Source organism: Neolamprologus brichardi, chromosome 9, assembly GCF_056152115.1.
Source record: "Neolamprologus brichardi isolate AB-2024 chromosome 9, ASM5615211v1, whole genome shotgun sequence".
Lineage (NCBI taxonomy): Eukaryota > Metazoa > Chordata > Actinopteri > Cichliformes > Cichlidae > Neolamprologus > Neolamprologus brichardi.
The window spans coordinates 1,693,455-1,715,000 of NC_142112.1; the positions used below are offsets into that span (position 1 = coordinate 1,693,455).

At 45.1% G+C, this 21,546-nt stretch overlaps 1 protein-coding gene across 1 annotated transcript in view; it reads right to left on the reverse strand.

Annotated features, from left to right (window-relative positions):
* Positions 1 to 21,546, reverse strand: part of reck (reversion-inducing-cysteine-rich protein with kazal motifs) — a 67,422-nt gene that overhangs the window by 10,233 nt on the left and 35,643 nt on the right. Inside the window, exons 9-16 of the mRNA XM_087845805.1 lie at positions 20,291 to 20,549; positions 20,018 to 20,191; positions 12,507 to 12,719; positions 11,509 to 11,645; positions 10,346 to 10,489; positions 10,082 to 10,270; positions 4,937 to 5,059; positions 1,736 to 1,907 (exon numbers count right to left, since the gene is read on the reverse strand). Of these exons, the coding sequence (XP_087701931.1) occupies positions 1,736 to 1,907; positions 4,937 to 5,059; positions 10,082 to 10,270; positions 10,346 to 10,489; positions 11,509 to 11,645; positions 12,507 to 12,719; positions 20,018 to 20,191; positions 20,291 to 20,549 (1,411 nt within the window). The remainder of the gene's footprint in view (positions 1 to 1,735; positions 1,908 to 4,936; positions 5,060 to 10,081; positions 10,271 to 10,345; positions 10,490 to 11,508; positions 11,646 to 12,506; positions 12,720 to 20,017; positions 20,192 to 20,290; positions 20,550 to 21,546) is intronic.

Below are 21,546 nucleotides of genomic sequence, written 5' to 3' on the forward strand. Positions count from 1 at the left end.
CAACATAAAGCCTGACGCGCTCTCCTGGAAATCCTCGACCTCTGAAGACACTCCCAAGAATCCTGGATTCTCCCACGTACCTGCATCATGGGAGCGGTGACCTGGGAGATCAAATCAGCTATTTGGGAGGCTCAGTGGTTGGAACCTCACCATGTACCCGGCCCGCCAAGAGACTTTATGTTTCATCCTCTGTCTGGCCTCAGGTACTCCATTGGGCAGATAATACCAAGTTCACCTGCCGTCCAGGGATTCACCAAACTATCTCCTTCCTTTAACACCTCTTCTGGTGACCACCGCTGGCCAAGGAGACAAGGTAGTATGTTTCTGCCAGCACTACCTCAAAACAAGTCAAAGAGCTCTCCCCCCATTGGCCTGCTTCAACCTTTGCCAACCCCTGTACGACACACATTGCCCTTGACTTCGTGACCGGTCTACCTCCCTATGCCAGGAACACGGTAATTTTGACTATCGTTGATTGCTTTTCTAAAGTGGCTCACTTTGTGGCCTTATCTAAACTCCCTACAGCTCTGGAAACAGCCCAACTCTTCACGAACCACATCTTCCGGCTCCATGGGATCCTTTGGACATCATCTTTGACCGTGGTTTCAGTCCCTTACATTCATGCACAGGTTTTGCTGCCTATGGAGGGCCACCTGAGCCGCTCTCCTTCCAACCAAGGAACAGAACAAGCAGCTGGCAGAGCAACATCGGACCCTTGACCTGATTAGCCCAGGAAAGGGCTAGTAGAATCTAGCAGAATCTGGAAAGATTCTAGAAAACTGGCTCCCAACCCTCCTAACCCTGTTTCTGCCTGTCTGAAGTTACCTCGCAATATGCACATGCATGTTGTCTTCCAGCTCAAACCTTACCTCTCCAGTCCCATTGTGACTGGACACTCGAGCGAGTGTGTCGTGAGTGAGCGTCAGCATAGATTACGAGTTGGACCTGTGGGTGACTGTCTTGGTGAAGTGTTTCCCTTTCCTCGATTCCCTAGAGCCCTTTCCCCGTAGCCACTGTATAAAGCACCAGGTGTCACTCTGTAAATAAATCCACTTTAATCGTAACCTGCAGTTTGTCCTGCATTTGCAATATGTTTCAAAGTAATGTAAGGTACTGCATTACTTTCATGTTAAGTGTTCTGTGTAATGTGTGTAAAACATAATTTTTTTGAGTAATGACCCAACACTACTCACAACAAAGAGGGGAAATACCTCCTGTCACGGGTTGGGTCTCTGACCCAGTGTTTTGTGTTTTATTTTGTATTTTTGAGTCTTTTACGTTAAGGTTGTAATTACAAGTTCCTTTGTTATTCTTATTTAGGGTTTGGTTGAGTTTTGGTTCGCCATTATTATTATCTGTCTCGTGAGTTTTTGTGTTTTGTTTCTTGTCTAGTTTGTTATGTGTTTTAGGTCTGTGTGTGTCTGTGTGTCTGTGTGTTGAAACCAGCTATACCTCTCTGCATCTGCTTTTGGGCCCGTTCACAAAATACCCACCGTGACAACCTCCAACATGCACAAACATTTGACCACACAGCATGCAGTTAATTTGCATGGATGTAATGTCTTCTAGTGGTGAAGCAGACCTAAAGACCACCCAAATAGAACCGACAAGAGAATCGATAAGGAATCTAATTGATAAGTGATGTTGATAATGGAATCAGAATTCCAAAATTCTTATCAATTCCCATCCCTAGTTGGGACAAGGACAGAGAGCAAGTAAAATGTACTGAACCCACCTCTGGTTTCTCTGGCAGGGTTTGCTGGCACATGGTTTACTGAGGTGGCACGGGCCAAAGACAAACTGACTGTCCTTGAATCCCATACATCGAGCAACGCAGGCACTGGGATATGTCCGCCCATTAGAGGCACATACTGGAACAAAGCGGTCCTGGCAGCTACAGGGAAGACCTAGGGGAGGGCAGAGGGAGACAGAAACCACTATTTCACTGAGAAGCGTGACTTATATACAACCAAGAGTTAACAGAAAGCTAAAAGCTTAGTTGTATTCTAATCCATTATACTCTCCAACATAGAGGCAAACATCTCAGAATACTGGAGTTTGGTTCTGTCCATGCCTTGCTTTTTAACCTCTTAAGCCCCAACGCCCGCTGATACGGGGGCAAAACGCAGGAGATCAGGTAGGCTTGGGGCTTAAGAGGTTAACCCACCGGATGCAATTTTAGCAATCTAATCACAAACCTTTATTTCTTTAATTATTTTGGTGAAAAGTGAATTTAATTCATGTTGAAATAAGGCTACAACATTACAATACTTTCCACAAGCACTGTATCACACATTTATTGGGAATATATAGTCCAGGTATACCTGATGAAGTTCAGATGGAAATAAATGTTGTAATTTTATAAAGCAGTAAGTGAGGCAGTTCGTAGGAATTGTATTTAATTATTTTTATTGTCTTTTTTTCCTTCAAGCCGCATGATGCCCATTCAGGTGTGCAGAATTTTTGTGGTGAAAAATAGTCAGAGGCCACAACAGTTATGAAGAGGCTTTTACCAGGCTGTAAACTGCAAACTTTTCAAGGCTAAAAAATTGGTATTTTAAACCTTTGTTTAGTTTTGTGCTTTGACATCGGCTTCCTGTTGAGCTCTGGATGTTACTGCGTGGAATATTGTTGGACAAGTGTGATTTTTCTTTTCTTCAACACTGAATTTGGGGATAATCCATCGTACATGTCTAACATGTTTTAATAACCAACAAAAGCCACTTTTATATCTTATATTTAATAAAATAATATTGCATTAACCTGCCTCTCTGTGAATCACTACCTTATCGTGGTGGAAGGGTTTGTGCGTCCCAGGGATCCCAGGGGCTATGTTGTCTGGGGGCTTTTACCCCCTAGTAGGGTCTCCCATGGCAAATTGGTCCTGGGTGAGGGACCAGACAAAGAGCGATTCAGAAGACCCTTATGAGAAAAACATCGAGGGAACAGTTTACCCTGCCCAGGATAGAGTTACCGGGGCCCCGCCCTGGACCCAGGCCCGGGGAGGGTGCCCGAGGGCGAGCATCTGGTGGCAGGGCCTTAGTCCATGGAGCCCGGCCGGGCACAACCCGAAAAGGGGACATGGGCCCATCCTCCTGCAGGCCCACCACCCGCAGGAGGCGCCATAGGGGTCGGGTGCATTGGAGGCCCTGGCGGTCTGATCCCGGCTGCCAAGACTGGCAATAGGGACATGGAATGTCACCTCTCTGGTGGGGAAGGAGCCTGAGTTAGTGCGTGAGGTTGAGAGGTACCGGCTAGATATAGTCGGGCTCACCTCTACGCACGGCTTGGGCTCTGGAACCAGTCTCCTGGAGAGGGGCTGGACTCTGTCTCAGTCTGGAGTTACCCCTGGTGAGAGGCGGCGGGCTGGGGTGGGTATTCTAATATCCCCTCGGCTTGCTGCCGGTACGTTGGGGTTCTTCCCGGTGGATGAGAGGGTTTGTTCCCTGCGCCTTAGGGTCGGGGAACGGGTCCTGACTCTCATCTGCGCTTATGCGCCGAGTGGCAGTTCAGAGTACCCAGCCTACTTTGAGTCCCTGGGTGGGGTGCTGGAAGGTGCTCCACCTGGAGACTCTGTTGTCCTTCTGGGAGACTTCAATGCTCACGTGGGTAACGACAGCGAGACCTGGAGGGGCGTGATTGGGAGGAATGGCCTCCCTGATATGAACCCGAGCGGTGCTTTGTTATCCAGGACGCTGGACAGACCCAGTGCACCTAAACGCGTAGTGAGGGTGTGCTGGGAACGTCTAGCAGAGGCCTCAGTCCGCGAGATCTTCAACGCACACCTCCGGCAGAGCTTCAACAGCATTCCGAGGGAGACTGGGGACATTGAGTCCGAATGGACCATGTTCAACGTCTCCATTGCTGAAGCTGCTGCATTGAGCTGCGGCCGCAAGGTGGTTGGTGCCTGCCGTGGTGGTAATCCCCGAACCAAATGGTGGACACCAGAGGTGAAAGGACATGTCCCACCGGGAGGAGGCCCCGGGGCAGACCCAGGACGCGCTGGAGAGATTATATCTCTCGGCTGGCCTGGGAATGCCTTGGTGTTCCCCCGGATAAGCTGGAGGAGGTGGCTGGGGAGAGGGAGGTCTGGGCTTCTCTGCTTATGCTGGGCTTACACTGTGCGATTTTTGGCCCATTTTGAGCCGATTTTTGAGTCGTGCGACCGTTTTGATGATCGGCCTGAGTTTGGCCTTCGTCGTGCATCGTGCATCGTGCATCGTGTAGTATACGTGGGGTAACGAGAAGTGATTAACACCTCATGACCAGTTCCCAATCATCAATCGCTTGGTCGTGAGGATTTCAAACCTGTTTGAAATTCTCACGACCGTGGTGAGGGTGTCACTCACAATGCGCACGCGCAAACACATAAACGTCGGTGAAAAAGACGGCGTAGCACGGCAGTGCAGCGTGTGATCTGGACACAAGCAATGGAGGCACAACTTGTAGAACTTTGGAAAGCTCATCCGAGCCTTTTTGATGTGGCCTCACCAAATTATCACGACCACAACAACCGTGAAAATAGTTGGATAGACATTGCTGCTCAATCACAGCTGCCTGATCATGTTTTTCATTAGCAATTTAGCAAAGCTGATGGCGGTGGTGTGTCTGTGTGAGTGAAAGACAGAGAGGGAGAGCGAGCGACAGATTTTCTGTTATAACCTTCATTTTATGGATGCACAGTGTGAGCACTCAGGTCACATCAGAGCATCGGGCGGTATAGTGTGAGACCTGCATCGTGACCTACGAACTTATAACCCCTGCGAGTCAATCGTACAGTTTGAATCGCGCGACTGACAAAATCGCACAGTGTGAGCCCAGCTTTAGGCTGCTGCCCCCCCACCCGGCCCCGGATAAAGCGGATGAAGATGGATGGATGGATGGATTAACCTGTAGTTCATTATCAGAAATGTCCAAACTCTATTGAAACACTAACCAGTAAAGTGTCGATGACTGTCATCTGTGTATCCAGAGCTGAGGCACTCTTTAGTGGAGCAGACGGTCTCACCAGCGAAGCAGTAACAGTTGTGGCAGTCGGTCTTGAAAGACGTCCCATGGCCTGTCGGTAACACATATCGACCAAAAACATGTTATAAAGTTGCTGAACTGAATGTGCAAGATTCATCGCTCGGATTTCACAGTGTAACCACAACCAGGAGTTCAGTTACATTAATAGTGTATCTGTAGTACCCATTGCTTCATTACTGTACTTTAGCAGAATTTTCAGGTATGTGTACTTCAGTAGTTCTGATAACTTTGTACTTTTACTTCCTACATTTTCAAACAAATATCTGTACTTTCTAGTCCTTACATTTTCAAAACAGGCTGGTTACCTCAGGTTTAATGAATTCTAAGTTATTATTTTGTCACTGTGGGCCTTCATACATCGAACCGATTTGAGCCTAAACACCAGGGGATGTTGCATGAAAAGAGATGACATGTGCCAAAGCCAGGGGTTAAAGTGGCAGTGTAGCTAGCCCTACAGAAGGCAAGCCTAAAGTGACTGATGCTTTTTAAGTAGCAGGTCATTTCAAATGCAGCCTTTCTATCAGCAAACACACAAACTGTTTGTGTTGTCTTGAGAGAAGAATGAGGGCTAACTTCACTCATAATAAACTATAAATGCAAAGATTGCATATAAGCCCTTGTTTTTAAATGAGATATTGGGTCTGTACATGTGACACTGATTTGTTTTCACAATATGAAAAAGCTCAAACTGAGGCAGACTAACTGTGTTATGAACATCCTCTGCAGGTTAGTGTCAGATAAACAGGTTAGTTCGCTGCACTGTGATGGGTTCAAATTAAAGAACAGTGGCTGCGGGTTCATGGTCACAGTTAGCGTACATCATGTGCAGCAGAGATTCATATACACTTTAGCTGATGATGCTGATATTCATTCACTGAATTCCACCTTCATACCAACTTTATATGAACTAGAAAAAAGACAGGATAAACAGTGTACTGTGAGTGTACTGTGACCAGGTGTGCCATGGAAGACTATCTGGGTCCACCTGATTAGATTAGTTTACTGGCATGAGTCACGGGAGGACAGTACATAGCAATAGATAAATATGTGAAAACATATGTGAAGTCAGTCTGACCTTGGTCCTGGAGAAAACTCCGAGCTAGATGAAGCATGAGCAGTGGTCAGGAGAAAACACAAAAGGTACGCTGGGGACAAACTGAGCCAATTCTGCTCTGCCTGTTATGCAGGGAAATCTTATCAATGTCCTTTTTGTGATATTTGTGTTTGGTGGTGTGCCGTGGGATTTTTGTAATGTGAAATATCTACTGTGGCTCCAAAAGGTTGGAAAACACTGGCGTAGAGGATGAACTCATGAACCATCTGCTTACACCTTGTTGAATTCAGGTGTACATCCACAGAGAGCAGCTGATCACAGCCTGTACACTAACATAATCTACTGGAGCTCTTAATAAAAATGATTGTGACTTATGATTCTTTCCCCACCTGGTGAATGTAATTTTCCTTCTCTTTCTTCTGATTTAAGCTGAATCATTACGATAACACTGTGAGGCTCAGTTAGCTTCAAATGTCCTCCAAAGCTTATTTTTTGCTTTCTTACACTGAGTATATTTCAGAGTCCGTACTTTTTTACTTTTACTTGAGTAAAGAAGTTGAATGAGTACTTCAACTTTTACTGGAGTAATTTTTAACACTAGTATCTATACTTCTACGTAAGTACAGAATATCCATACCTTTCCCAACTGTTAGTAAGTTATGTTACTGGGCCTGTGGAGGCAGTGGAGCTGCCAGAGGCCAGCCGTAGTGAGACAGCTCCCTACACAACAGAACTTTGACCCTTTCTTTTAGATCCACTGTAGCCATGGAGGCAAAGGAAAGATCTTGGCTCTATCAAAGGGATAGCAGCTACCCACTGGTACAGATATAAGGATTACTCCTAAGTCACAATCAAAACTCAAGAAGGAGAAGCCTCCACTGTTCACAACATCTCAGTGGATAGAAACACAAAGTTCATCGGGGTAGATACAAAGATTGTGCTCTGTGCACTGCAGAGGTTGGAACAACACTGACGTTTACTGGAGACCTACACACAAAGACAAGTGTCTACTGTTTGACTACCACCAGGATCAGGACCCTGCAACTGCAGGAAGAAAACGTTCCCTCTAAGGCAGAAGGGAAAGAAAAGGAACATGCTCTTAAAACGTGTGGTTATCTTAACTTGGATAAACACAAAGAAACTCAGAGTTTTTCCTCAGCACATCCCATTGCACTTCAGACTCACTCCCAGTTAAAAACTGTTTTTTCTCAAACTCCCAAACACAAGCTAAGCAGCAAACTGTAATCTGTGTGTGGCAGGGGTGTGGTCTTTAGCTCTGCTGCAGTGGGTTCAAAGGGCAGTGCCATGGAGGCTGAGGGCCAGGTGGAGGTAGTCAGGCTGATGATCTCTCTTCCCTTTTTAGTGTCACCGGGGACGGAGACAAGAGAGAACTGTGGAGCTGAAAAGCTGACCATGCCAGAGATGGTTGGTGCTGAACCATTCTGTGTGTGTGCGCCTAAATAAAAGTGGCAAAACGCCAATTAGTGCCGAAACCCAGGCTCGATGTCCAGCCCTTAGTCCACGCAGCTGCTTCAGCTGCTGGCTCAAATGCTGACGCACCGTGAGCAGGCTTAGCGGCAGACGCAGGTGTTGGAGAGGCTGGATGGAGCCACCCCGATGCACCGGATGGCGGAGGGCAACAACCTGCAGGTCTTTTTGGAGACCTTCCAGGCCACAGCAGAGGCATGTCAGTGGCTTGCCTCTGCTGTGGGCGCTGTGGCTGCTTCCACTGCTGTCTGGAGGGTCTCCCACGGCGTCTCTGAGCCTACCACCAACGTACCGAGGTAGCTTTCACAGCGCTGTGCTGGATCGTTTGGGCCTCTCCTCGAAGTATCATTAGCTGCAGTTCTGGGCCAGTCAGATGATGGAGAGGACTGTGGAGGGGGGGATACGCCACGATGAGAGTGGAGACTGCAGAGGAGCACCTGGCCATGGGGGCAGAGGGAGCATGGAGTAGCAGCCCGCCGGCCACCAGCACTGCAAAGGATGCTGACATGAGTGGCGACAGACACGCACACACATCCATTCTTGGGCACACTATGGGTTGGCAATAATGACTATGAAGCCAACATCGGCAGGGGAAGAGCCACACGGGAATATCACCTCCACCTCCTTAGAGGATGGCGAAATCACTTCTACGACGAGCCTGGTGAAGGACACAGATGAATTGAGCTGAACATAAACAGCAAATTGTTCAGAAGGAATTGGCAGAGATGCTGAAAATGGGAGTAATAGAAGAGTCACGCAGAGCTTGGTGTAGCCCCATAGTTCTGGTCATGAAGAAAGGTGGGTCTATATGGTTCTGTGTCGTCTACCTACAAGGTGGACCAGGTGTCACGGTTTGATGCCTACCCCACGCCCCGGCTTGATCAACTCCTGGACTGGTTAGGCACCACTCAATTTTTTACGACACTGGATTTAACCAAGGGCTATTGGCAGATTCCCCTGTCTGCAGAGTCCAAGGGAAATCATTCTCCACTCTGCACGCTTTGTACCAGTTTGTCTCTCTTCCATTTGGCTTGTTCACAGCCCCTGCCACTGTCCAGTGCCTCATGGACCAGGTGCTGGCACCACCTGCACCTTTCCCTGAGGCAGGCAGGGCTCACGGCCAACCCAAAGAAGTGCGCAGTTGGACTGAGGGAGGTACAGTATCTGGGGTACCACTTGGGAGGCAGGCCGGTGCATCCACAGGCGGAGAAGACAGCCACCACTGGATCCTGCCCGTGCCCCAAGACCAAAAAGGAGGTGAGGTGGTTCCTGGGGCTGGCTGGGTACTATCGCCGGTTTGTGTTTGTGTCCGAGATCTGGCTCAGCGGTGCGTTTGTGCAGTTGAAAAAGGCTCTCTGTGGGGAGCTGCTGCTCAACACACGTAACTTTTGCCTCACGTTCATCCTGCAGACAGATGCCTCAAACAGAGGGCTCCGGCCAGATGCGGCCCAAGCCTCAGTCGGGCAGTGGGTCGGTGTGGCAGGGGTGTGGCCTTTGGCTCTGCTGCAGTGTAGGAGTGGTGGGGGAGGGAGGCTGAGGGCCAGGTGGAGGCAGTCAGACTGATGAACTCTCTTCCCTTTTTAGTGTCGCCAGAGATTGGAGACAAGAAAGAGTGCCAGAGATATTTGGTCGAACCATTTTGTGCAAAAGTCTGTGTGTCTGAATTAAATGAAAACAGCCAATTAACGCCATGCCGGGTCTGAATCGTTCACACCATGCAGTGCAGCAAAGAATGCTCAGACTGCAATGGAGAAACCAAACAGCTGCTCCATAAACGTATGGCAGGACATAGAAGAGCCACCTCTGACAGGACAAGAGTCAGCTGTACATCTGCACTGAAAAGATACAGGCGAGGATGCTAATGTTCACATTCTGGACCAGATGGTTTAAAAGAGGAGAAAGAGAGGCCATCTATGTTGTTGTAAGCCACCTCCTCTGTTGGACGACAGTCACTGAGGTGGGTGGCTGACAGTTGGTGTCATTACCCACCCTTCTGTGGGTAATGACACCAACTGTCAGCCACCTACGGTGCAGTCTTCATATCCCTTCATCAGGCCTGCAGCTCACCTTGAAAGAGTTTGCAGCCAAGTATGAAGAGGCAGGAATGAGAATTAGCAATGCATCAAGATAGTTACTGTTGAGCTTCTTAAAATTGGGAGATACGTATTAGAAATGGCAGTAATTCCTTCACAGTTAATGCAGCACTTCTGTTAAATCCCACGAATGAACGGTGAAAGCCTGCACTTCAAAAACATCTGGATTGTTTGATTTAAAATCGTCTTTCTTCGTATGCAGAGGCAAAAAAATTTTTTCTGTCATTTAATGGTCGGGCATTGCGCAGCTACAAGCATTTCACCCCGATGTCATACTGTGTATGGTTGTGTGTGTGTGTGACAAATAAAATTTGAATTTGAAAAAAAATTTGAAAATTACTAAAAGAATTGCTTCATTGTCCACATGCTGACAAACTAACTGTATACTAAAAGAATCGTATGTCTTTAAGAGTCCTACTCTTCCTCTGTCCTGCTACGATGCAGGGCTTGCTGGTGTCCATGCAGGGCATCTCCACACAGTTCTCCAGTCGCCCACTGGGACCACAGCTGCACACCTCAAAGCAAACCGTGGGATCAGTGCGCGTAGGCACTTGGATACGAGCATCCTGTTGCACCAAGAACTCAGAGGCTTCACCCATTTTGCAGCCTGAAAACATAAAAACAGACTTCAGCCTCTTGAATGTGAATAATGTGAAGCTGCAGAAACTGTAGTTCACCTTACCTGGCACACAGAGGTACGGCTGACAGTTTAGCTCATCCAGGCAGCCCTTCCTGTTCACCTGGCATATGTGGTTGCTCGGACAGGGGTTAGGATTGCATGGATGGATAACCTCCTCAACAGTGTTGCTGCCCAGGGAGCTGGGTGCTTGATGGTGTGTGGGAAAGGAAAGTACCATTAATGCTTCCTGTTTTTAAGAATGTGAATGTGTGTTTTCAAGAGAAAAGTCTCATCAGGAGAAAAGAGACCTAATGCAAACTCTAATATGTAGCATATAGAGGCTCGATGTGCAGCCCTTAGTCCTGTGTAGTGGAAAGTCAGTTCCAGCTGACTCTGTCTTTCCATTAAATAGGACACATGTGCTTGTTCATCAGATCATTCAGTAACTGTTGTTGTAAAAACGGTCTAAATGAACTTCAAATTAAAAGCTGAAACTATTAGAGACCATGTTTGGCATGAACTGGAAGCTCTAACATCCATGATTTGGGAGTAGGAGCCAAAGACTGACAAAACAACTACAGGAAATTGCTGCACATCCTACTGTGCATGTGTACAGTGTATGCTTTTTTATTGTATAAAGCAACACATCAAAACTAGCCTTAAGCTGAAGGTAATTAAAGAAAAAAAGCAACTCAGTCATCGTGGCTGCTGGTAGCGTTAGGGGCACAGACGCTGACTAACAGGCAGCATCAGTTCATCTTTCATCATCATTTCTGTTAAGAATAACTGAACTACACCATTAGCTTGGCTAATGTTCCCAGTGTGCAGCCAAATAATAACAATAATTAAAATAATAATAATGATGATGATGATAATAACTCCCAGTTTCTTGTTTTCAGTGCATTACCGTGGCAACAGGAAACAGCGACACAGAAAATGTCAAACACTAGTGACTGTAATCACTGAGCATTGGATCGGGATGCTAATATTTCTTTAAGTCTGCTGTGTTACAAGCTGCAATGTGTTTGCTAAAATGTTATTCAAAACAACACTGTAGGATTACTGCATCCATCAGCTTCTGAGCATCTGTGCTCTGCTGCCCTCTAGTGACAAACTGGTTTTTAAAATGTTTTGTTATTGAATTACAAGACTGCATCTGTTGCATTTACAGCTGATCCCTCCTGTTTCTCTATAATGCAAACAAACGCTGGAGTAACCTGACTCACTAAGGTATCTGTAGAGAGGGATGCAGTGTTCAGGGTCATCAATGGGCGACAGGAGCTCACAGATCCTCTCTGGTGTTTGTCCTTCGTGGAAACGTTTTGTATCTCCACACTGGGTCAGGATATCCACACAATCTGATCTGAAGACAGATAAAACAAATAGAACAGCTGGTATGCACAAGATAAGAAAAGACAACAATACTTTATTTGTTCGAGATGTTAAAATGATTCAGTTGAAGTCAGGAAAAAGATTCTAAATAAACTAAAACATGTGTGAAGTTTGCATGTTCTTCCCGTGCTTGCCTGGGTTCCCTCTGGCTTCCTCCCACAATCCAAACACATTCAGTTAGTGGGTCAATCTAAACTGAATCTGAGTGTTAGCCCTTCATTAGGCTACCTGCCTCTTGCCCTATGGTAGCTGGGGTAGGCTACAGCCCCCGCGACCCTGATAAGGATAAGTGGAAGAGAATGAATGGATGACAAAAGGAATCTCCCAAGGTAACACTGAATCTGAATTCTAAATAAAATAAAATGGGTACAAGTGTAAACAAAGATACAAAGTAACAATACTGTGTAACATTTTTTTCTTTCACATCAGCTGATGGCCTCCAGCTTGCACTGAGGTGGTTCACAGCCAAGCTGAAGGGGCAGATATCAGATTTAGTGCCTTTAATACTGAAGCCATGTTTTTTTGGCCAGAAGGGGGAGCCGTTCCCACTCTGGGGTAGGGATGAGTTGCTGCCCCAAGGAGAGGATAATAAAAGTATCTCAGGGGGAGAGGGGAGTGGGATGCAGAGTGTTAATCAATTTACAAAACAGGTAACAGCTGACGGCACGCCACACACACAGCCGCCATCTTTATTCGACACAGGTGCGATAGGGTGAGGGGTTAAGTCATTGAGGACATTCATTTCTTATTGGTTGTATTATGACAGAGCTCTACATTCATTATAGATATAACAGAGAGAAGTACAACAACAGTCATGTGAGAGGAGACCTACTTGCATATGACGCTGCCTCTGGACCTGCTGTGGCAGGGTTTGATCTGCAGGGCGCAGGCCACAGCCTTCCACATGTGGGGCTGACACTTCCTGATGTCCAGCACAGGGATGTTCATGAAGGGCATCTTAATTGTGCCATTAGACCACAGCTTGATGTCATTCATGGCACCCTGGTCTGACTGGATGTTACAGCTGCGAAACAGCTCCGTGGGCCTGTGACAGACACAGAAACACAACAGGAAGTCGATGAGCCGTTCAGCGGTGCAGCAGCTCCCACAGAGGGAGCCAGAGATCCTCTCACAGGTTTTCCCTTCTTGACCACATCAGGAATCGTCTGTGGAGTCTGATTGGTGGGTTTAGTCTCCAGTGAGTCAGCTAATTGGTGGTTTAAAATACCGACGGCTCCACAGGGAAGGTTCTGGGTGTGGTTCTTTCACTGTGCGTGTGTGGGGGGGTTCTGTAACCACAGTCGGTGCCATCATGGCCAACTTAGGTCTGACTTCCAAAGCAAAACTAAATGTGGTAATGCACAGGTCAGGCTGACAGGATCTTAGTCCATGCAGGAGTGCAGCAGGACAGAGGCAGGCTTTTCCATCGTTTTCTGACAGAGTAAAACAGTGTTTCTGTGTGTGTGTACCTCCCTGTGTGTGTTGTGTACAGAAGCAGCAGTTGAGTGTGTCTGTTTGCTTCATTCCTCTTTTTCTGTCTCCTGTTTCCTTTTCCTGTTTCTCTGCTTTCTTCTCTTATCTTTCATCAGTCTGGCGTTGACCCGCCTGCTCCAGCATAACATCCACAACACAACAATATGAATAAAAAAATAAAACAAAAACATAAACGAGAAAAAAGCCTCCGAGCCCCCCTCTACCACTGCGCCTACACTGGTACATTTATACTTCATGCTGTGAGTAAAAGACAGGCTGCAAAGTGTTGTAGTGCCTTTTCTAGTGCTGTTATATTTATAAATAAAAAAAGAGGTTCAGATACAGAGACATTAAAATGTCTCGCTGCTCTGTGTCAGGTCCACGATGGAGCTTGGGGGTGTTGCACACTCACAATCACCCACAAAAACAGTTATGGTGGGGGGGAAGAGAGTATTGACAGGTGTCCTTCTCCTGCAGATGAAATAGGCAGCCAACTGGCATGTCAGGCAGTGTCAGGGCTATCTGACCAACAAGGAGAGTGATGGGGTGCTGGTGGTCTGGCCTCCACAGTCACCTGACCAGTGGAGATGGTTTGGGATGAGATGGAGCGCACAGTGAAGGCAAAAGGACCAACAAGTGCTCAGCATCTCTGAACTCTTTCCAGACTGTTGGAAACCATTTCAGGAGACGACCTCGTGAAGCTCATGGAGAGAACGCCGAGTGTGAGCAAAGCAGGAATCAAAGCAAAGGCTGGATGTTACAAAGAATCTGAAATATCCAACAAGTTCTGAGTGAATTCATACTTTTGTGTTTGTGTTCATTCATAGTTTTGATGCCTTCAGTGAGAATCTACGATGTAAACAGTCATGAAAATAAAGAAGAACCATTAAGTGAGGAGGTGTGTCTGATCACATGTGTGATACACCAAAACAAGGATCTATGATGTCATTGATACCAGTGAAGAACAAAACCGTAACAGCTGGTTATAGACCCATATACCCAAAATATGTTGATCGTAAAATACTGTCAAAAACTCAGTTTGTTAGAGAAGCTGGTAATTATTCATGAGGTTTCACTCAGAGCAGGTCTGCAACACGAGGATGCACTGGAAGAGCTGCTGCCGTGTGTGTAGACACCGAGCTGCACCTTGGAATAAAAATGCATCGTACGTTTTAAATTAAATGAACTGATATTTTAAAAGCAACATATATATTTAATTAATTATTACAAGTTTTAATGAATTCATGACACAACAAATTATTTAATGATAAACTTGATTTCTTTTGGCAGTCATGGCCCTCCATAATACTATGGTGGGAGCTCAGACTTGTGCTCAGTTCAGTGAATAGTCTGCTGCCAACCTCACTAAACCGTGATTCATTCTCCCAGCTGCAGAAATGCAATCATGCACGACTTTCAGTCACAAAAGTGAAAACCTTACAGTGATTACTGCCAGCAGCAGAAACAAATGGTGTTGCACTGGTGCAGCCCACGACGTCTCAGTCTTCCTACATTTAGTCTGCAATACAAACGATCCAGCTGTGGCTGCTTGGCTCCTCTATCCTATGGAAGTGGAGCATGACGACGTGGGGAGATATTTCTGTTTGTATTAGTCTACAGTCAGGCTGTCAATAACAACATCTGGACTTGGATATGCAAAATAAAGTCAAACATCCAAAAGTTTGGATCACCAATAAAACCAATTAAATACTTTCTTTGTCTCTAGTATTTATAAACATATAAAATCACTTAGAAATGACTTTTCATCCTGTACTTCCTGTTTTTGAAACGCTCTGTGTGTGGGCTTCTCAACAGACACTGTGTACATATAACACACACTGTACTGCAGACACACACATATGAACCTGAGTGACAGCCTGTTCGTAATCAAACTTAAGAAACAAGCTAAAAACATTTTTATATTTTCATGTTATTAATTACATAATTATTCAGTTTAAATTGAAGGGGACCTTTAACCCTTTAAGACCTACCATAGAACCAAGTCCACCAGAGCTTATATTATATGTTTACATGCTGTGGAGCCATTTTTGGGAGCATTTCAAGTTGCTATACATCAATACAACCATTATAGCCTAGATTTTAATAATATGTCTGCATTAAGTGCATAGTAATTACATAAATTGCAAGAAAGTGCAATAAACTACAAAAAAAATTGAAAATTGTTTTTGTTTTTTTAACATATATTTCTAGTTAGAGAAATTTAAGAGGCTTATCCCTCAAAACTGTAAATACAAAAAAGTTGCACAAAATAGTTTCCCACCACAGGAAATTTATTTTGAGTGTTTTCATAGTTTTATTTTTGAAATACACCAATTTTTATACACTGCAGGAAAAACGAAAATAAATATTATAATGCAAATTTGCAAAAAAGCAGCATATGCATCAAAATAAACTATTTCCAGCAGTGCAATATGAGTCCTAAGCATCCCAGAAACCACACAGAAAGTCATAAAGTCAAACATAACTTTTAAAAACACCAGTATAGGCTCATGAGGCCCTGACGGTAAAAAACTACATTTCTGCAAAATGACGTCACTTCCGGTTTCGGACAGGTCATGGCGGACATGCGATAGTTCGCGCTGATGGACTAGGAAGTGCTACAAACAGCTGATCGGATCGGCAAAGTGTGTTTCTGGAATATTATGTTTTTGTTGCTGCAAGTGCTTTTTATGCAGTTTTTGCAAAGCTATATGTGGAAGGAAACTGTGACCGAGGACAAGCTGATGGCATAAGATGTAAGTACAACTCCTCCGGTTTCATATGCAAAACAAATTATTGCGCTAGCTCACGTGGTTGCAGAGCTACCGGGATTTAAAAATAGTTACGCAAAACGGAGCGTGCTGCTCTGACCGGCTTTAAAGGGTTAAGTCAGCAGCTATGTTTCTCGAATTCTCCCAGAGTGGCCCCATTTCACTTCATCCACCATCCCATCCACACACCACTGTGTCTATTCATACACTTGTGGCTCCACTTCAGAACCCACCGGGTCTATTTATACACATTTTCTTTCATACCAGAACTCAGAAGCTCAAACTGCAGAGGAGGCTGTGCTACGTGGACCACACTCAGCAGTTTAACAGAGGTAAAGTGCTGCCTGAGGACATGCTCTCCCACACCACTGTGGAATAATCTTACTGGCTTACCCCACTGATGGTGGCTCTTTGCCTCAAGTCCAACACGGTCCACTCAGTTCCTGCCCGAATGTGAAAATGACCCAGACAACATGACAGGACGTTTCTTCCTTGACCTTTTACTCCCAGTCACATTTATGGCAGCAGTTAATAAGTTGCTTAGTTAACCAATAATTAATGAACTCATTTATTAGACAATATTCTCTGGTTATCTGGTTTTTAATAAAACAGTGTAAGAACACGTGGCCAGGACATGGCCTCCATCGAGCACCAAGGTCTTTCTATTCTAGTTCTGGTAACTGGAGGAGTTTGTTTGGTGCTTTTATACAGCTGATAAAACACATTATTTGACATCAGTTTATTGATTATCCATCTGCTCGATCCCTGACCGCCACAGTCTGCACACCACGTACACTAGGGCATCATACTAACCCCAGGTTGTTGTCTGAGGCGCTTGCATGTATGGATGAGGCGAATTGTTTCTACTCTGAGCACCCAGGAGCTTATAAGAACCAGTCCTAACAAAGCCTCCTGTGTCAGTGGCAGCTGAACTTCGACCATGGCCTGCAATGACTTTGCCAAATTCTTCACAGAAAAAATCCAAAAGACTAGACAAGCAATTACATCAACAGCAGATCCAGAATATGTACTGTGTCCCCTGAAAAACTGTTTAAACACCATGAAACAGTTTCACCCGATTAACAGCAAAGACCTGGAGGACATCTCAGGTCAGCTGAACTCCTCCTCTTGCTGTTTAGATGTCCTGCCAACAAGTTTGTTCAAAAAGGTCTCAAAGACCTTAGAGTCAGACCTGTTACAGATCGTCAGCTTTTCTTTAATGTCAGGTGTGTTTCCAGAACCACTAAAACAGCTGTAATCAAACCTGTACTGAAAAAGGACAATCTTGACAAGACACAAATGAACAACTACAGGCTGATCTCAAATCTCCCGTTTTTAAGTAAGATCATTGAAAAAGCAGTTTCTCAACAGCTCAATTACTTCTTAAACAGAATAACTGCTATGATGCCTTCCAGTCAGGTTTTAGACAGAACCACAGCACTGAAACTGCTCTGACCAAAGTGTTTAATGACATATGTCTGAATACAGACAGTGGAACAATGTCAGTCTTAGTTTTACTGGATCTCAGTGCAGCATTTGATACAGCTGACCACAACATATTACTCAAACGACTGGAGAACTGGACAGGTCTTTCAGGAACTGTACTAAACTGGTTCAAAACATACTCAGAAAACAGGAAATACTTTGTATCAACAGGTAACTTCACATCTGAGCAGACAAGTATCACATGTGGAGTTCCCCAAGGTTCCATCCTGGGACCCCTTCTGTTTAACATTTACATGCTCCCACTGGCACAGATGATAAAGAACAACAAAATAAACTATCACAGCTATGCAGATGACACACAAATATATATCACAATGTCACCAGGAGACCGAGGCCCTGTACAGGCTCTTGGTAAATGCATTGAGGAAATTAATGACTGGTTGTGCCACAATTTTCTCCAGCTAAACAAAAACAAAACTGAGGTAATAGTCTTTGGCGCCAAAGAAAAACGATTACAGGTCACCAGAGAACTTCAGTCTATACACCTAAAAACCACAAACCAGGCGAGAAATTTGGGTGTAGTGATGGATGCAGACCTAAACTTAGAAAAACACATCAAGACAATAACAAAATCAGCTTACTATCACCTCAAGAATATATCAAGGGTAAAAGATCTGATGTCTCAACAGGACCTGGAAAAACTAGTCCATGCATTCATCTTTAGTAGGCTTGATTACTGTAACAGCATCTTTACAGGTCTGCCTAAAAATCAGTCAGACATCTACAGCTCATTCAGAGCTCTGCTGCTCGAGTCCTCACTAAGACCAAACAAGTGGACCACATCAGTCCAGCTCTGAGGTCTTTACACTGGCTGCCTGTCCGTCAGAGGATCGACTTTAAAGTTCTGATGCTGGTCTATAAAGCTCTGAATGGTTTAGGACCAAAATACATCAGTGACCTCCTGACCCAGTATGAACCTTCCAGATCCCTCAGGTCCTCTGGATCCGGTCTTTTATCAGTTCCCAGAGTCAGAACCAGACACGGAGAAGCTGCATTCAGCTTTTATGCTCCTTATATCTGGAACAAACTCCCAGAAAGCCTCAGATCAGCTGAAACACTCAGTTTATTTAAATCCAGGTTGAAGACTCACCTGTTCTCAGCTGCATTTGAATAAAACACCAAATCCACACTTTTAAGCTTAAATTTCAAAACTCACACTTTAACTACTGATTTTATCTACTGTTCCTTTTTAATCAATTTTAAATCATGCTTTTTATTTGTTTTTGTTTTTTAATGTCTCTGTGAAGCACTTTGAATCACCTTGTTGTTGATTTGTGCTGTATAAATAAACTTGCCATGTACCAGTATTTCCTGTAATACTGTGTCCCATCCCACAGATACACCTTTACACTACACTGTACCCTATGAGGACATCCAGACCACACAAGCTGTGATCAACAAGCTGCAGAAGTGAACTTTTAAATCAATGAACAGTTTGTCTCTATTCATGATCAGCTTCTTCTAGATGACTCTTTAAGTCAGTGTGTTGATGTTGATTTAGTCCATAGTGAAAACCTATTTCTGGTATTTCAGGTGGAGTCACAGAACTTTGGACTTACTTGTTAATCACACTTTAAAACACAGTGACTAAAAAAAGGAACAACGTATCAGAAAAAGGCAATACGACGCATGAAACAAGTTTCCAGTTTTCACCTCCTAGGACCTGCGTCCACAGATGTGGTCATCATATTTTGGGTTGTCTAGACCAAAATACTACATTTTGCTCTACAAGGGCCTGATATCCACCTACGAGGACGTTATGCTGCTACCTCTCTATCAAATTTAAAACGAATGTCCTCATATGTGGATGTCAGGCCCTTGTAGAGCAAAATCAGGTTGTTTTTACATGCATCATGTCCCAATCAGCCCAAATAGCAAAGGGAAAATAAAAATGCATGAAATGAAAGAGTTCTTAGGAGGTTAATGTTGATGGTGTGCAAGCTTCAGATCGGGGATCCACACGTTTATCTACAATGTCACACCTGAACAGACACAGGTCATTATGAGAAGTGGTCAATGGGAACATGCATTAAAAGTTTAATAACGATACTAAGGCGAAGACGAATTCTTCACCTGCGCCTGAGAACATCGTGACAAATACGCTGAAAAATACGATTTTATTTCCTCACTTTGATTTTGTCTATGGCACAAGGGCAGCACGGTGGCACAGTGGTTAGCACTGTTGCCTCACAGCAAGAAGGTCCTGAGTTTAATTCCACCATCAGGTCTTTCTGTGTGGATTTTGCATGTTCTCCCCGTGTTTGCGTGGGTTCCCTCCCAACTTCCAAAAACATGCAGTTAGTGGGGATAGGTTAATTGGTCAATCTAAATTTCCCATAGGTGTGAATCTGTGAGTGAATGTGAGCGCGAATGGTTGTCTGTCCCTGTGTGTTGGCCCTGCGACAGACTGGCGACCTGTCCAGGGTGTGCCCCGCCTCTCGCCCTATGACAGCTGGGATAGGCTCCAGCGAATGGATGAATGGATGCCACAAAATCATAGCTTGTGTTGGCACAGTGCACATTCAGGCTCCTCCTACATATGTAGATAACATGTCACTGACATGCAGCGACCATAACACAGTAGAAGACTGACCTGTTATTGAAGTTGGTGCAGTAAGTGAGGTCCTTGCAGCCCAGCTGGCAGGGCTCTCTGACGTCAGCCAGGCAGTTGATGAGCTCTGTCTCCACTGGGTTGTACTCACAGAGCTGGTCAAAGTCCTGCCATGTCTGGCTGCCCCAGTTAGAGCTGATCTCCAGACACATGTCCCTGGAGCACATTTATAATCAACCTTAGTTCACCTCTGCTCGCTGTGAACGACACCCAAACACCGTCTTTCACTGATGTCAAGAACTAAAAGTGGCATACCTGCAGAGGGAGGTGTTGGCTTTGGAGCAGCAGTGCAGCTTGGCACAGTCCATCTTGGCAGGAAGGTTATCCTCTTCAGTGATGGAAGGAGTCTGGACACTGCTCAGAAAGCACTGCCACATGGGCTCCTGAGGGAGCGGCTGGGAGCCGCACTCTTTGATCAAACCCTCCATAATCTCGTGCTCTGTGCTCATAGTGCGAAGGATTTGTCGGCAAGCCATCTGGCAGTGGGTAGCTGCCCTGTCGCAGCAGTACAGACCTGCATGTGAGAGACGTTACTGAGTTTATACATCGCCCAGTGAAATTCCCACGCTCACTACATCAGTCACGAAACCGCACACACAGAGTTTCCACAGATATTTGTGTGTCTGTTTAATGAAGTGAAACACTGAACATATACAGTCAAATGTGCAGGATGTCACTCTGTGTGTGAGGTTTATAGAAGATGTTTAGTGCAGACGTCCCACAGTGGGTTGGTTAATGTTAACTAACTAGTGACAGAACCACAGAACCACCAGGCCTGGCTGCAGCACTGAGCTACACAGCAGGGCTGCGTGGGGTAAACACATGCATGTGCTCGGTGTTCAGGACGGTCACGTGGTGCAACCAAAGGTTTATTCAACAAACCTTCAAGCAACGTACGTAGACCTGAGATATAGAGTCCGCTTGGGGAGTGTGATTGTGTGTCCAGTGTCTGTTTATGTCTCCACGTTAGGTGAGTGCTGAGTAATTGCATATGCAAAGCACACTGTGCGCTGTCGCTTCTACGAGCTGCACAATAATATTCATTATTTAGTATTTACTGTTATATTCACATAGATCATCATGATGTTGTTTATTATATTGCTCTCTTTTTTTGCTTGTTTTCTCTCTTTCTTTCTCAACAGGTGATCCAGGTGATTCACAGATGTATTTTTTGTCTGTTTGTTTTGTTTGTTTTTGTTTTTGCCCTTTATCACCGTCCCTCTTCCCCGCTGTTTTTCTTTCCCCCAGTCATGTCAGTCCCGTGTGTAGAAAGTGAAAATAAAATAAACAATAAAAGGTGAATCAAATGGACCAATACAGCAAGGCTGGGATGGTCCATTTGGTAAAGTAAATCCGTTGGGCATCTTTCTTCGTCTTCAGACAATCATTCTGATGGCAAAGAGCCAAACAGGACAGGAGGAAAAAAAACCTTTTATCTGAGTTTTTAAAGTTATGCATGAAGATCATTTTTGCCATCTTGCCGACTCTTCAGCATGAATTAATAACTGCTT